Below are 16876 nucleotides of genomic sequence, written 5' to 3' on the forward strand. Positions count from 1 at the left end.
ACGAAAGAAAAAAAAGTTGATAATTCCACTTGCACAATATATTATGCATAGTAAGGATTAAGTTTCGTCGTTGTGTGCCCTCATCAGGTGAACTATAGTTATTTAATGATGATATTAGTAAAATATATGGTATTGCATAGAAAATTCATGCAACATTATTTCTAATTTGCGATGCACCATTCGATTGACATCACTTTATGATTTATATATACATTATGCTTCGAAATGATATTGTGCCGCAACGATTGCGTTAAGCACGGTATTTGGTAGGCGCGGATATTCGATGGGAAGACGGTTGATCACTATGACCTTTCTGATACGGGGTGTATACTAGATATTTCCTTAATTTGCGCAGGGATGGGAGAAATACTCCGTATACACATCGTTCTTCGCTCTGGGTATCTCCACTTAACTTCTCCACACCCGCGCACGTGTTTTAGCCAATGTTCTACCAAGGTTCAGAATATTGCAGCGATCGTTGAAGCCACCAGCGGATTCTGAGAGACACGGGCCAATTTTCCCCTGGACGTGCCTATTTGTGGCCCGGCGGTCGTGAACGCGGTTCAAGAGGCGTCGAGCGAGTGACCGGGGAGATTCGCGCATTCCTGGTTTATTTGCTGGGCGGGCGAGTCGCCGTTGCCGCTTGTTGTCCGAGGCTCTTGTCAATCCAGTTTGTGTGACCCCCCGAGTGCTCGGCACATACTCACGCATGCCTCTCTCCCTCTTTCCTCTTTGAAAGAGCCTTACAAATACTCCTGTTAATGTTTATATATTTTTTAAATATTCATCGTACCCGCACGCGCGGATTCGTTCGATCGTCGATAAAAGGGCTAATTCAATAAGGAGTGATCATGAAAGTTTTATTCGCATAATTTATAGAAAACAATGTTATGTAGTTAGCCTAACGTATAATGCGTATGTGGTGCAAGTTTCATTGATCTGAGTACTGTTTTGCGTCCGCGGCAGCCGTTGCAAGTGGTTGTTCAGTTCGCCTGCGACAACGATGGAGGAAACATGCGAAGCTGTGTTGAAATTCTGCCTTTGTCAGAAGAAATCGTCAACGGAAGCCAACATAATACTACAGAAGGCTTTTGGAGAGTCAATTTATAGCACAGATAGAAGATGATTTTAAATGTCAAAAACTGGGAAACGATCAATATCCAAGTAAGATGAAGCCGAAGCTCCAGTCATTCCTCTCACGGAAGTAAACTTTAAGACCGCTGCTGCCATTGTGAAAGCATGTCGTCCAATAAGGTTGACAACAGAAAAAATGCACGAGCCATTTTTGTGCGCGGTGTATTACCCGAAACTGAAGTAAAATCAATTAAGTATGTACCACACGTATATTACACATTAACCAAGCATTGAAGTATAACATTAAATTCTCTGCCAATGAATTATGCGAATAAAAAAATATGATCACTCTATGTTGAAGAGACCTCGAAAATTTATATTTCATTCCCCTTCCATCGATAGACACATAAACGGACGGTTGGTTTTGGCGCAACGACAGACATGACATGTGAGAGAAGTCGACATCTGTGGTGGAAGTTGCAGCAATACTGTACATTTTGAAATGCCTGTTTACCGAAGAACACATCGACATCATCAATCATTGCCTCTTCATCCAATTCTCCTGGAGACGTGGCCAGTTTCCGTCGTTATTTGGAGTGAGCACTTGGAACGCTGGCGCCGCTGATGCAAATCCAGTCGCAATATTTTGATTACATCTATTGTTTATGAAAATCGAAGTACTGTAATCATACGCAGTTAGATATTAGGTGGGTACATAGCCGCTTTCAGCTTCCCAACAGCGATACACATTTGACTGCGTTGATTTTTGCTGGAGTACAAAATAAATAACCTTAATATTATTTCCCCTTCGATATTTTGTTTTTATAACGCATTTTAACTTAATTGCATGATAAACATAATACAATGGCCGCTATTAGGCAGTTTTCTTCCGGGAACACTCCTTGAAAAATTTAGATGAAAAAGCGCTACTTTTGTGGAGTGTGATCAAGGTCCCTGCCCTCTTATGTGTTTTCGTAAGATCTTTTATTAATCACTTATTCATGCATTCGTATCGACGACTGTTCCGTCGGAATGCAATCAATCTTGATGCCGCTCCGTTGACTTTGGTAAGAACTAATAAACCAGAGATCTTCGGTTCGATATCCGCTTTCAGTCTGGAGTAGTGCTGCTATGACTTCTTTTTATAGAATTGTGTCTACCGTGTGAAATTACATCAGAATCTAGAGCGATGAAAAATCTAATTGCTTCTGCAATAAACGAAAATGTTGACAAACGGGATATCACACGAAACATTACAGGAGGTAATTGCTTTGATCGATTGAGGGAAACTTTTTTTTGTTCTAATGCGGGTATAGGAAAGCGTCTCTGGTGTAACTCCGCAAGTTTTCGCCTTGGAAATTTTAAGGAAAAAATACTTCATTTTCCAGAATTATAATTTATACTTAAGGCTCTTCGAGGTTTCGTTACGAGGTATCGTCTTTAGATACTCTGCTGAAGATGTTGCCTTGCAATGGAACATTGGTGGCGAAGAATAAAATACATATTACGCATTTAATTGAAGATTCAATATAGTTTATGTGTACACGTATACCCAAGGTGTCCTCTTTTTTGGAAAACATTTCCTTCCATTTTCCTGAATTTCCATTACCTTCGACTTACATTATCCTAAAAAGATCTGCTAACATTTGCTATTGACCATCACCTCGAATATACACCAATTTATGGATTATTACGAGCTTCCCTCTCCGCATTGAAGTTGTTTTGCAAAATGAGAAGGAAGGATGTTATTGCAATAGTATTGTAAAGAATGCAATCAACTCTTAAACTTGAAGTGATCTATGGAAGTACTCCACAAAAAGGAGATCTTAAGGCTTGTTGTGAACGAAAGCATTATCTGCAGTGAATAACTCACAACACTGTAATTTTGAATCATAGTTAATTCCTTCCTACTCATAATTTCTTATTCAATTTGTTACTTGAAATCAATTTTATGAAAAGTTAGCGATTTATTTAAAACATTCGAAGAATGATAGTCTCAACTTATGCTATATTGGAAAAATATGACTTCGTGTTTCTTTCCACTAATATCTTAAATAGTCATAATATCCTTTGCCTCCCTTGTGTCTACTCTCCTCGCATAAGAGGCACCAAGAGTTCGTTCAAATCATAAGTTCAATCAAATTAAAGTAAATTTGTTTTTGGGCTGTAAGCTAATTCTCACTTGAATTTTTCTTCTATTTCATGAATTGTCCTTTTCTGTTGTGTGCTCTATAATATGTTTGCAATTCTTTTATCCGACAAATTCTATACCAAGTGGCTTCTGGAGAATAAATATTTATTTAAAAAGGGTTGTTTTCTTTCTATCAAAAGAGTCCGGTTCAAATATAAATTTATCATCATCAGGTCAACACATGTCTCTTAAGCGAGAGGGTATCTTGTTGCAAATACGCAAACTAGGGGTTTTTGGTCGCTGGAAAGCTGTTTTTCGCACATAGTTCACACACTCACATAGTTCTGGTGTAGGGCATCATTACTACTTGTAAAAGGATTTTGCACAATGAGGGTTTAGAAAAAAAACTTCTTGGAGTTGACTTAACGTGTAGCATTACGCCAATGATATTAATACCAGCGTCGGGAAGGGCATTAATACTGTTTAAGGCACTAGTGAAAATGGATGAAAAATCATTTTTACCCAATATTCGTCATTTTCACCAATTGACGGCCAAGTCTGTTTACGTGCAAAATTTATATTTCATTTAGAAAGAACCAAGCTGTTACGTATCAATTTGAGTCATTTTTCTTTTTTTAAGGCTAAATCAAAATGGTTTGGGAAGATGAGGAAGATTATATGTGAGAGGATAGGGAGTTCCAAATTTTGGAGGCGGTTATAGTGAAATAATTAAGATAAATGAGAAAAAATCAAAGGAGAAACAGAACAAAAGCAGAGAATAAAAGCAAGAAATTGTGAATTTTGGAAAGAAAATGATAATATTAAGTTGTGAAATGGAGCTGAAATCAGAAAAGGGAATGTTGATTCGTTTTGTTTGGAGTGTTTTGATGCACAATTGATAAACATGGCCAGTAGCAAATGGGGAATGATGCATGCACGAGCTAAGTGTCATAACCGCGTCATCAAAAGCCACGGATGATAACCGTCCCACAATCGACAAGTAAATTCTAGGGCTTTTTGACTTAAGCTAAGCTTTTAATCGTGATAACCTTGTTAAATATCTGAAAAATTCTGCGCTCTCCACTCCTCTAGTGCTGAATTACTTGAAAATTGGTTTTGGTCGTATTCAGAAGGTCTTTGCAGTCATGAATTTGGGCATCACTTATCTGTGGGACTGCATAGTCCTCGGGCGTGCCTTGTTTTCCTTTCATACACACTAGGACCTATAAAAATAATTAAAAACAAAATACATGCTTTATGACGGTTAGTTGAAAATTCGTAATTACTCCTCAGCAGCTTAAATCAATAATGCGATTTCATAAGTAAATAAAAACATTATAGCCATCACTTTTTGGGATGATGATACCTTTTTCCAGTCAAATTTAGTAACAACTAAGCCATAACTCATCAGGAGTTGGAAGTTAACTAATAAATGATATTTAATTCTGTTGTGAACATCATATTTCTGGATATTTGTGTGAATTGCTCACCGTTCATAGAATCGGAACTTCCACTATTTCCAATTTATCATAGCATCACATCATTTTAGACATGTGGCACATTCACACAAAGCCTTAAACTAATTCCAAAACTTCTTGAAACGTCCCCTAGAAATAAGAGGCGGTTTACACGGAAATTTTCGGCTTCCTGTTGAAATAGCAATTTTCCATTTGCCGCCCTGCACTTTTTGTAATACCCTTCTTGTTTTTCCGTTGTTGTGAGCTATTATTTTGTTTTATATTGTTTTAATGATGTAAAGATGGAAATGTACGAAAGTTTAATCTAAATGGAACGTCAATTCTTAAACCCGGATCTTCTTAATGTGACCAGAACTAAAGTAGCAATTTCTCTTGAATCCTCAACAGATATTTAAAGATTTTTATGGATAATGTGATAATATTTCCATAGTGTAGTTTTTAAGCGACGTCGAAGTACTTTTTTGGCTGTTGGGTCTGTCAAGCTCCAAAATGGAGATTTTGTATTATCGATAATTTTAATATATTAATTAAATAAATGAAAATATAAACGAAAACTGAAACTTTTTTTAAATCATTGCCACTGGTTTAAGGTGTTGTATCGACTGAGTGCATCATCCTATTTTTATACCTGCTGAGGTGTATTATATAACGAAGAAGAACTACCTTTGCGTTACACTAATTATCACACCTCTTAGCAGATGATTTTTTCCCTTGTTCTCTAGAGCGTTTAATTCGTTCTTCGTTCTTAATATCCAGTCGAACATGATCTGATTTAGGATTACTCAACGCAAGAGGTTCGAACAAATTATTCGTTAATCAGTTTTTAGGTCGCTGAATAAGTTCGGTCACTCTTGATCATGATGTGCGGTAACTTCTATTTCCAGTAGCGGATAAAGGTTAAGGTGATACGAGGATGAAGGCTTTTTGAAACCAGTGCGATGTTTTTTTTATCACTCGGGGTGATAAAAACCAACGCAATAATAAAAATCTCCTGTGGTGCCTTTCGTGGCCCTTGAGAGGGAATGGAGCCATAAAACAATTGCCCTACATCGCGTCTGCCTTAAATAGTTGAGCCAACTTCCCACAATGTCAGGAGTAAGTCGTAAAGTTTATTTCCCTCCATTCCCGTATTACAAGACGTGCTCAGCGGCTCTTTGATTGGTCACCTATTTAATTCAACGATATCGTAGAGGATTAAAGGTATTCCCACTCGATTACTCACTGCATTTCAATGGAAAATGTCAGTGATATTACGAGTAATTCGCCGTTGACCTTCTGTAAACTCAGCTCATCAGAAAATGTTGGTGAAACTTTTGTTTTTTTACCCACGACCATTATTGGTTTGAAAGATTTCTGAACTCCATAGTGAACTCGTGTATTTCGAATGATAAAGAGCGATTGTGAGGAATTTGATGTCTAAGTATACCTACAGGGTGAGCCATTATGCTGGTATTCATTAATATCTTGAAAACCCTGGGAGCTGTGGAAAATTGACTCAGACCAATTAGGGTTCTGAGGGGGGTAGAATGTTGTTACATGGTATTTGTTGTAGGTCGGTTCACCAAGGGAAAGGAGATGGTTAAGAATTTTTTTAATTTAATGTTAATATTTTACTTCAATATTCGATCGAGCATTTATTTTGAATGAAGCCGACCCCGGTGGCGGTGGGGTAACGTCCTCGTCTGCCATTCAAAGGGTCGCGGGTCCGATTCCTGCCTGGATGGTTTTCCTCCACCTAGGACTTGGGTGTTTGTACATGTGACTATTGTTATCGCTGATAATAGTCCAATGTAAAGGCCAAATTGTGCTGTTTTCGGACTAATTCCAAACAAATAAAGAATTTATCAGGTGATCAATACTCATATGTTAATAATTACGGATCAATTTGAGTGTAAACTAGGAAAAACAACGAATATCAGGAAAAGTAAATATAGTATCTTCCTGAATATGACTCTTATTTAGCTTGATGATAATCCTAATGTTTTTCAGCCCCGCATCAGGGCTTGAAATCAGTATAATGAAACGATTCCTTTGCCTCTACTACTCCTTCAATTATCACTGACAAATCCGAAACAAATCTGATCTTTTCTCTTCAACTTTCAAAAACTTCCCTTGCCCATTTTCCTTAAAGTAGACCTTCTTTCCCTCATAGATACCGCCGCAAATGAGAGCTTCTTAGTTTTCGAATTGCAATATCCTATAGTTAAATCGTGTTCATATTGACTAATACCATTTACATCGCACATGGCATTTATGTGAGGTCAGCTTTACATTTGGCGTCATTCACGAAATGTAGATTTCCACTCGTCCTCTTGACGATATAGATGTCTACTATATTTACGATGGTGATATTTACTCTCTTTACATCTATATTTGAATGCTTATAATGGATCATTGCACGTCACGAATTTCACCAATGCATTGCACTGGTACTTCTTATTGGCGATTCGACATTCCATATCTTATGTGCGCTCTCGCCTTATCCATCATAATCCCATAACGCTGTGATTGTGGTACCTATTAAACAAGTGGAAAATGTCGCCATTGCCAAAGCCAAACTGGCGTTCTCTACATGTATCATAATTAGCTTGCAACCTTCTAGAGGATTACCGGGGTAATAATATCCTAGTAACCATCATAGTACCCACGTAAATAGTGAGATCAAGTGGCTTAAAGCTTTCTCTCCCGTTTCAGCGGTGCCCCTCACGGCCGTCCTTTGTCTGCTGCTGCGAACGGCGCCTTGCGGAGGCCAGCAGCACTCTGCGTCTCCAGCGCCAGGGGGCGTGCCGCCGCAGGCGGCGCCCTCACACCAGCAGGCGTCGCCTCCGCTGCCACTGAGACCTCCGTTTCTCGTCGCGCAGAACCACTTTTACCGGGAGGCCTACTTCAATGGGTCGGCGTGGGCTCGAATCCCACCAAACTACGGCTCCCTCCGGGGCCAAGTGGGCCTCAGCTTCAGAGCTTGCGGGGCTGGAGGGGGGACCGGCGGAGGAGGTGAGTTCCTGCCAACGCAGGGTGAGAATTGAGAAATGAGATGAACCTAGGCGCATGCCAGGGACATTGAATGTGCATTTGCCACTGAAAATATCTCAGGAAATAAAAATGGTAATCAATCTGAAGTTTGGTTTGCTAGGTGAGAATAAAGCTGACACTGTACAAAGGCCTACACGGCGTCTAAAATTTTCACGTTAGGGTATGGGGACCAGTTCCTTTTCCTATGCAGTCTGTGATTTCTGAGGAAATTTTGGTGTTCAAAAATCATGCAAGCTTGAATGAAGTTGAGGGTCCCCTGAGAGGTTTTCCTGGGAATCAAACTCTGGATCCCCTGGGGTTTCATTCCTATGGAGCATTCCCCATGGTGAACATTTCCAAGTAGAAGCTTTTTTATTATTTTAAACATGAAAAGTATCTAGACTGCCTCCTTTATTTTTACATGTGACTCATACCAAAACAATAGGTAAATATTTGGCAATGGATCATGATTTACTAAAACATCTTTTACTTTGCTGAAGAGAGATATCCTTCATTATATAATGAAATAAATATTTAAATAACATGCCCTAATGAAAAATAGATAATTGAACATTAAGCTGGGGTTTTTTTAATGTTCAATTCAATCTGGCCGTTAGTGTTTGTAAGTTAACAAGGAACTTACTGACCTCTGATTTTATTAGCAATTCGAAGTTCTTGGTAGTGCACATGCTGGCCACAATAGCTTTGTCTTTAGGTTAATGAGCACTTTAATGGTCACTGTGGATTTGCGTAGTCATTATACTTGTATAACTGATGCTTGACTTATCATGGGACAAAGGTTAACCTTAACTTTAATGAGACATTATGAAACTAGGGCTTTACACTGATTTTCTGGAATTTCAGCAATTAAATCATAATACCCAGTACAGTGACCACTGCATAATATAAATGCTATTGAAAAATTATGACTTATTAGAGACCTCACTTGACTTGTTTCCACTGTAATTTTGCATTTAAAGCTTGGAAAAGTCTGAGATTTATTTTGAACTGCAGCAATCCAATTTTATTTACCTTAAACAGCTGTGCATAATTCAGCAAACAGGGATGTATTCAATGTTGTGTGACTTACTGACCTGCTACATTAAAATAGGTCATATGTGCCATAAACTAATTGACTTGATTCATAATGAGAAAGAAAGTACCTAATTTGTTATTATCACATTAATACATTGCTAACAGTTCAGGATTTATTATTAATGTAGTCTTTCAATGGGAATTACCTTGTTAATTCAAATTTCAAGCATTCACTATAATATTCATCAGAGAAATTTTGAGATTTTCATAAAATATGGTATTTGGTAAATGTGAAGAGGTAGTTATTAAGTATCATAAAGTGTGGTGAGTGTGCATGTACAAAAAAACTTTGAATTAAGCATACGTTTTATTTGTTTACTTCTGAGATTGCATGAGCAAAAATTTTTTATTCAATTTCTTCGGGGGCTTATACTGTACCAAAGCAGTTTGAAATGAACAATACTCCTTTGGTTTCAGTATTCTCTCAACATTTCCTATCAAACTTGTCAAAAATGTTATTTTTTCCTGTGAATTTGGTATTTCCCAGAAGTTTCCTAAAAAATTTGTCCATATTGATTAATTAATTTGGTATGGATGATGGGGATGCTTCCTCAATGGGAGAGGTCAAATTATCATCCTCATGAGGTATCTATGAACTATTTTAGTTTATTTGGCCGTATTTATTCATCCATATTTTATATATTTATTTGATCTCTCTACTATTCACTCAGGTGAACTCTTCTCACAGCGGTCAACAAATGGCATTGTGCTGACCCTGTCTGTTGGGCCTGAAGGCCTAGCTCTAGTGGTCACTGTCACCAGACCTCTCCCATCGGGTAGTCCAGCCAATGGTGGTCTTAGGAGGCAAGAGGTGATGATATCCGCATATCTGCTGGACAATGCATGGCACACAGTTGAGTTGGTGCAGCGGCTTGGAGAGCTTGTCCTTTCTGTCACTGGTGTGGGTGGAGGTAAGAGGACAGAAAGATTGTAATACTTGTTGGACCATTGTGGATTATATTATCAAATCTCCTAAGCATGTAGTGATGTAATTCCTCTTTCTTATCTAATCTCTAAAAAACCTTCATTTTTGGCTCTCGCAAAAGGTTTTTAACATATACTAGAGGAGCATCCATGGCTGGTACACCAATTTTCCTATTCACAGAGTAGTATTTTAAGATGTCTTGTATTTGAGTCATCATTGTCCAAATAGAGCCCTTATTGCTGCCCTCAAATTTTTTCAGCAGTAGAAATATTAGGAGATTCTGACTGCCCTAGTTATGCACCATTATATTACATATTATTTCCACTACAATGTCTTGTCTACTGAAAATTGCAAATAAGGAAAAATAAAAATTAATTTAGTAACTTTTGACTTTTTGTGTATTTTTCACCTTTAACGCTTCCAGGTGGACCAAGTGGTGGTCCAGGACGTAAAGAATCTTTACTGGTGGCTAATGCCAGTAGAAATCCCGAATTTCTTGTTCTTGGCTCTTCATTGGGTAACTCAATTGAGCAAGGTGCAGTCTTGATCGGCAAAGGGTTTCGAGGATGCATCTTGGAAGGACCTGGAATAGTGCTAAACTCAAGCAGTGTCCAGTCACATCATGTGCAGTGGGGACCTTGCCCTCTACATGCCAATTCATGTAAATAGTAATTTAGTTGGTAGAAAGTTTAGTTATATTAATTATAGGATATTCTGTCTGATTGTGAGCTATGAGTAACTGTTGTTGGATCAAAACTATTTATTTTAAGAAAGCAATCCATGTATTTTTATTTTTGAGGGGTGTCCAATGAGTAAGTTTCTGCAAAAAAAATTAAAACCTTTAAATATAAAGTAATTAAAGCTAAATCAGTCTGTAGCATCATTCTTCCTCTATTGCATCCCTATTGGTTCATTATCAGTCACTGTGTATGGTCTGTGGGTGTGATATAGTGGGTTGCGGTAGTCCAGGGGTAGAGCATTGGACTACTGACCAGAGGGCTCAGGTTCGACTCCCGGGCAAGCCACTCTGGGCACCTGCAGCTCCACCCAAGCTATGTGATTTTTCGGGTACCAGATCTTCCTGGGAAACCATAACCGGCACAGGGTAAGGCACTGGCCCCCCTACCCTGATGTGTGAATTTCACATGCCATCGGGCTTAGTACTGGGTGAACTCTACCATCACCTGCTAAACCAACCTTGGGGTTGATTACTGCGTTCATGGTATACTTCATAGAAATGAATTTGAAGCTCACAGTGACAAAGTAAGAGGCAGAAAAATAATCAAGAAGTTAGTTAGAGAGATGAGGAGAGGGCTGGAGATATCACAGCTATTGCTTTGGCAGGGTGCCAAAGCAATAGCTGTGGTATTTCCTGTGCCTTTGAATCTTTTTGTTTAAAAATTAAATTTTTCAAAGACAACTTTAGCACAGTTCATTTGTTATCAATTATATGTAGTTTTCTATTGTTGAGCAGACTTTTGGATAAGAGTAATGAGTAGGACTCATTATGAGTCATTGAACCAGACTTAATAACATCAGAAGGAACAATATACTTATTCACAGAATTTTTGCAGGCATAGCATGCCTCACTGAGCTATGCATTGTACAAATAAAAATTCTGCGGAAAAGTACTCCTGTCCTTCTAATGCTGTATTTTTTCAACTTTCATGATGTGAAGCCTAAATCCATAAAGTTCATTGCACTGTAGATTTAAACAGGAGGAATTCAATAAATTTGAGCATTGTATCATGAGAGTCCAATTACATAAAAAATTTCATGATATATACCTGTATTTCTTTAAAGCCGACTGAGTTTGCACATTTTTGTAATACATTATCTGATAATTTGAAGCTTGCAGATTGATTTCTGTCTTGGCATGTATGATTGTTGCCACACACTTCATTTCCCTTGGATAAGCTTAAGGCTCAGGATAATTTCAGCTAGTGGAGCACTTTAAAAATGCATCCTCTACAAGAAAACTTTTTAATTCCAGTAATCGAAAGTAGTTTTCCATAAAATAGCATAATCTTGCACTGATTTGATGAATGCTTAAGTCTTAGTAGTTTCATAGAAGATCTAATATAAGTTAGACTTTTGTATTTTTATTAGGCATATTTCATAACTTAATATATTCTTATTTCCAAAATATGATGAAGCACTATATTTGCTCCTTTGTAATTTATTTTTACTCATAGCTGAATGAATTATGCTTTTGCAGGTGAAGTAATTGATTACTGCTTCCATGAGCCTTGCATGCGCCATGGAATCTGCATATCACGTCCTGATCGCTATGAATGTCGCTGTGCTGCAAGGTACTCCGGGAACAATTGTGAGATTGATATGGGTATGTAATGACAATAATTATTGTTATTTCCATATTTTCCAATTTTCCCTTTCAAATATAATATTGTTGAAAGCTGGTGGTCAAAGTCAAAGCACATTGCACCAAACCTTCCAAATATAGGGTAAGTCTGTGTAAACTGTTATACACTATTAGAAAATTCTTCAAAAACCATCAGGTAACACTGACTCATCCTTTGGTCAGTCATCATAAAACATAAGGCTTAAATGATAGATAAATATTTTCAGGATAGAAAAAAATGATGTAATTCTTAAAAGCCTTTTGTACAGTGTTAGAGTTGTTTCCTTTTGAATAAAACATTGCTGGCTGGGTCTGAAAAAAATCAAAATATTGGCAGATGTGGTTATCACAGTAATTCCACTGATAAATTTGAAGAGAGTAATTCATCTTTTCATATAGAGCAGTGCATAGCTAACTCAGCCTTGTATTTATTACAATTGCATGAAATGTCACAAAATTAGCTAGTTCAATAGATTGTTTACCTTGGCTGTTTACTATTTTTTTTAGAGTTTTTATTTGATTTTAGAGATGATTTAGGATTTTTACTTGATTTATGCATTCTTATTCCTTTTCATCTATTTGCAGGATCACCCTGTGAGCGGGAAGGATTTAGACCATGCAAAAATAATGGTATCTGCCAAGAAGACCCAATGGGAAACTATACTTGTACCTGTGAACCTAGATATACAGGTGAGTGAGCTTCATAATTATGTGTTCTTAATATGTTTATTGTATGATTATAATTATTACTCTCTCCATACTTGTGGTTTGAGAAATGATTGCTTTATTGACAAAAATTGGCAATGGATTTTAATTGGAAGCCTCATTTTAGGGCCTATGAACAACTAGTAAATATTTTATTTATATGCCTGTCTGAGAGAATATGAATAATAGGAGTTTCTATGAATATCAATAAACATTCATTGGTGTAAAATATTATTTCTACATTGTCAGCTTTAAGTTTCTTAGTCTTTATGGGACTACTTTGCCCTAGGAGAGGAAAAGAGATTTTAAAAACACCAGTCTTTAAAGAGATATTTTGAGCTTTTTACACTTACGAGTTCAAATATTTCTTAATGATTAGCATTGAGATATTTTTGTGGATATTTAAGCAGAGCATATTTTTATAAAATAAAATTATATTCTTAGTTTGTCTCAGGCAAAATTAAAATGGTGTATTTCCACATTTTAGTTAATTCATGTCATATAGGTTAAGGAACATGACCACCCAATGAATTATAAAAACTGGCTGATTTAAGTAATATTATTGTTAATATTCTTTTCTCTTGCCAACTTCTGTCAGTCGCTGCTGCAAGGTCTACATGTAATGCATCTTGGATAAGGGTTTTGGCATGTGCTAGGCTTATAATTATTCTTGCAATAATCAACAAGCATATTCCATATATTGGAGATTGTTGCTAATTTATTTGAAGCAAAATATTGTGTTCTGATATCTTTTGAATCAAAATGTTAGCAGTTTGCTAGACAATCCAAAAATATATCTCAGAATTGATTTACATGCAAAGAATAGTCAAAATAAATGTTAACATATGAGTGATTATACTCTTTATGTCTGATGATAAATAGAGTATGCCTAAGAACATTTCTAGTTCCTCTCATGTGAGATTTTAAAGAGAGGAATTATTCCCCTTATAGTCTCAACTCTGTTTCTCTGAATCTCCTCGTTCTATGAGTTTCTACTATTGGATTTAGGATGCTGTCTATGCAAAAGAGTGTGAAACAGTCCATACATTCAATCATGGGCCGATGATTTTCAGCTGGACTTAACCTAATGTGGACAGTATTTTTATTGGGAGTGTTTCCTGTATTTGTGTACTTTTTTATTATATCAGTATCTGTATGTACCTAGGTATTCCAAGGCAAGTGTTATGTAGCTCATTAATATTTATCCATTTTCATTTTTTTGCAAGATCTTAATGTAAAATTTTTTCTACAATTTATAGGACAACATTGTGAAACAGAAGTGAGCCCTCATCTTTGTGACAACAACCCTTGCCGTAACAATGGAACATGCCATGTGTCACAAAATGGCAATCAATATGAATGCATATGTCCTCCTGGTATGTAATTCTAAATTTTTCCATTTGATTCATTATTCTAGTAATACTTCTCATATTTTCTTTCTTTTGGTTATGAGAAAGATATTAAAATAAGCCCACCACCCATTCATGTGGGTAATTTTTTGTGTGTGATGGTGTATGTTGGGGTGCATGTATCAATACATCAGAATATTGCAAAGAGTAGTTTGCTGAATGTTCAGCTACTTAATTTGTATTTCATGATTTATTAATGTAGAACCTGCTATAGCGAATTGAAAAAAATTACTATGGGGCATTCCATTAATTTTGAAAAACCACCTTGCAATAAAGCGTATGACCTCCAGGTATGAGTAATATAACATATGAGCCACTTTGCCAGTTTTCATGTTTCCAATAATTTCCTTCCTTTGAATAGTAATTTAAATTGATGACAACTTTTCTGATTAGTCCTTCTGTTTCATTGATTTCTATATGTAGGCTCCTAATTGGTCTTTATATAATTTCTCAAATCTGTGACACCTCTTGCATCTAGTTTCTCCAATCCAGCCAATGCAACGACTGCACATTCAGAAATTAGCTAAGCCATGTCCTTTGCCATTTATTCTTTTAAAGAAGACATTTTAGGAGGGTGAATAATGCAAACTTTGTTTAGCAGGCATATTGGAAATATTTTTCCAGTGTACCTTAAGGGGTATTCATTTAGTCTGCCATATCCTTCTAAAATGTATCCCCTGCACTCATTATTAGCTTTTTTTCATATGGTTTTATACCCATCTTTCCCATTCTTTTTAAACCTTAAGCTCATGCAAACAGGAATACCATAGTATAAGTAAGACACTTGGACACAGTTCCTATCTATCTGCCTTCCCACTATCAATTCATTTTTTCAGGTGAATAGTTCATAGTCTCATTTATTGACTCTTTCCTTTTACGACTCACCTCCATTTTTCCCCTTGCTTGGATGGATATGCTCATCAAAAATATTACATTAACCTGGTTATTAATAAATTTTATTGTTCATAGATATTAATTTGTCCTTTTGTTTATAGATTGCTTGCTTTCCACTGAACTTATTCAATTTGAAAAAGCCATTGTAAATTTATGTTTCACTTAATTGATACAAAGCTTCAAAATCTCAAATCAGAATTTGTATATTAATTTATTCTTCAGAAATTATAATGTGTTATTTTACTTGGAAAATCTTGCATTTAGTATTGTTCTGGAATAAAAAAGATGTGATGCTAACAAAACAATTTCTCCTCAGGCTTTACTGGCTTGGACTGTTCAATCAATATTGATGAGTGTGCATCGTCACCTTGTCAGCATGGTGGAATTTGTAAAGATGGCGCCAATTCCTACACATGCCAATGCGCTCGCACTGGGTAAGCTGTACCATAGCATTATTGTGGTTACACTTAAATGTAGGAGTGAGTCCAGGATTCATATGTTTGGTCAAATTCTGTGGAATCCATGAATTTTTATGTATAATGGAATACTTTTGGTGAATCATCAAATCTGCTGGCTCAACTGAGTGGATATATGCTGTGTTGACCTTCCATGGATGTGCCCTTCAAATATTGAATGAATCCATCTCATTTTGAATGGGTTGGTACACATACTATAAACAAATGTGCCTCCTGCTAATATGTTTATAGCAATAGCCTAGCCTCGGTATTTGCTCACTGTGAAAACACCTTGGCTAGAAACTAGGGAGTGTTGAGATTAGGAGGGTGCACTTAGATGGCACTACAGTTTGTTTTAATGAAATATTTATCACATGCTTTGGCTTCCTTGTAGGCAGTGCAAAGGTAGATAGTGATACGTGTTGGCAGTAGTCTGTTGGGTTACCATTGTTTGAGTTGTTATAGAGTTTTGGTGGTCCTTTTGTTGTGCTTTGTCAAATAAAATATAAATTGAGGCACGATAGCAATGGTTTATACTTAAAGAATGTTTCATATCTGTATTCAGCGGCAAAAAAGCATTAGGTTAAAGCTTTGGGTTAGAAATAATAATTCATCCCAGCCAAATGCTTGTACACATCAAATGACTAGTTAGTGATTGAAAAAGTATTTCATGGCATTGCCAACTATTATAAAGGTAGGACAAAGGCTCATGTATTGCTTATATTATTCACTTTTCTTAAATTAATTATGTAGGTAATACAGTTTTGTGCTGGTAGCTAGGAAGTTTATGTGTTACCAAGGGGCAGGGGTAATGCTCCTAATATTGGTACATTTTATTTTAAACCTGGTGAAATTTTACTAACACTTGGTATTCTAGTGCCATGGTGTGGTGGAAAGATTGATTAGGCATAGAAGGGAGCAAAAATATAAGTGGATCTGGGAAATGAGAGCATGAATGAACATTAGTAGCTATCAACATAAATCCTGGCCCCTCTTAGGAATGTAAACATTTCATCACGCATAACCCATTGTATTTTTACAACCTCCATTCTAAAGTTCTGGAAGACAGGAGAATAATTGCAAATGTGTATGTGCAGAAGTGAAAGGTATTAATTACTAAGTAATGTTTGGATAGATTAGTATCTATATACCTCATCATGAATTAAGACATGGTAATGTGTGGTGTAAAAGTGTCCAAAAAGTCAAACTTGTACAATAATGATCGCTTATGTATGTGATGTTTTTAACAATGTTAATATGAAATTTAAACATTAAAACACGGGCCAGACTGCTCAATAAATGCTGTGAAATGTTACAAAATTTTCACATCTATCCA

At 36.6% G+C, this 16876-nt stretch overlaps 1 protein-coding gene across 3 annotated transcripts in view; it reads left to right on the plus strand.

Annotated features, from left to right (window-relative positions):
- crb (cell polarity complex component crumbs) overlaps positions 1 to 16876 on the plus strand; it is a 193064-nt gene that overhangs the window by 134392 nt on the left and 41796 nt on the right. For all 3 annotated transcript variants that reach the window (XM_071586267.1, XM_071586266.1, XM_071586268.1), the window contains exons 2-8: positions 7378 to 7677; positions 9462 to 9701; positions 10140 to 10376; positions 11934 to 12059; positions 12663 to 12767; positions 14042 to 14158; positions 15402 to 15519. In XM_071586267.1, coding sequence (XP_071442368.1) covers positions 7378 to 7677; positions 9462 to 9701; positions 10140 to 10376; positions 11934 to 12059; positions 12663 to 12767; positions 14042 to 14158; positions 15402 to 15519 — 1243 coding nt within the window. The remainder of the gene's footprint in view (positions 1 to 7377; positions 7678 to 9461; positions 9702 to 10139; positions 10377 to 11933; positions 12060 to 12662; positions 12768 to 14041; positions 14159 to 15401; positions 15520 to 16876) is intronic.

Source organism: Hetaerina americana, unplaced genomic scaffold (assembly GCF_022747635.1).
Source record: "Hetaerina americana unplaced genomic scaffold, ioHetAmer1.1.p SCAF_1, whole genome shotgun sequence".
In the NCBI taxonomy this organism is placed as follows: domain Eukaryota; kingdom Metazoa; phylum Arthropoda; class Insecta; order Odonata; family Calopterygidae; genus Hetaerina; species Hetaerina americana.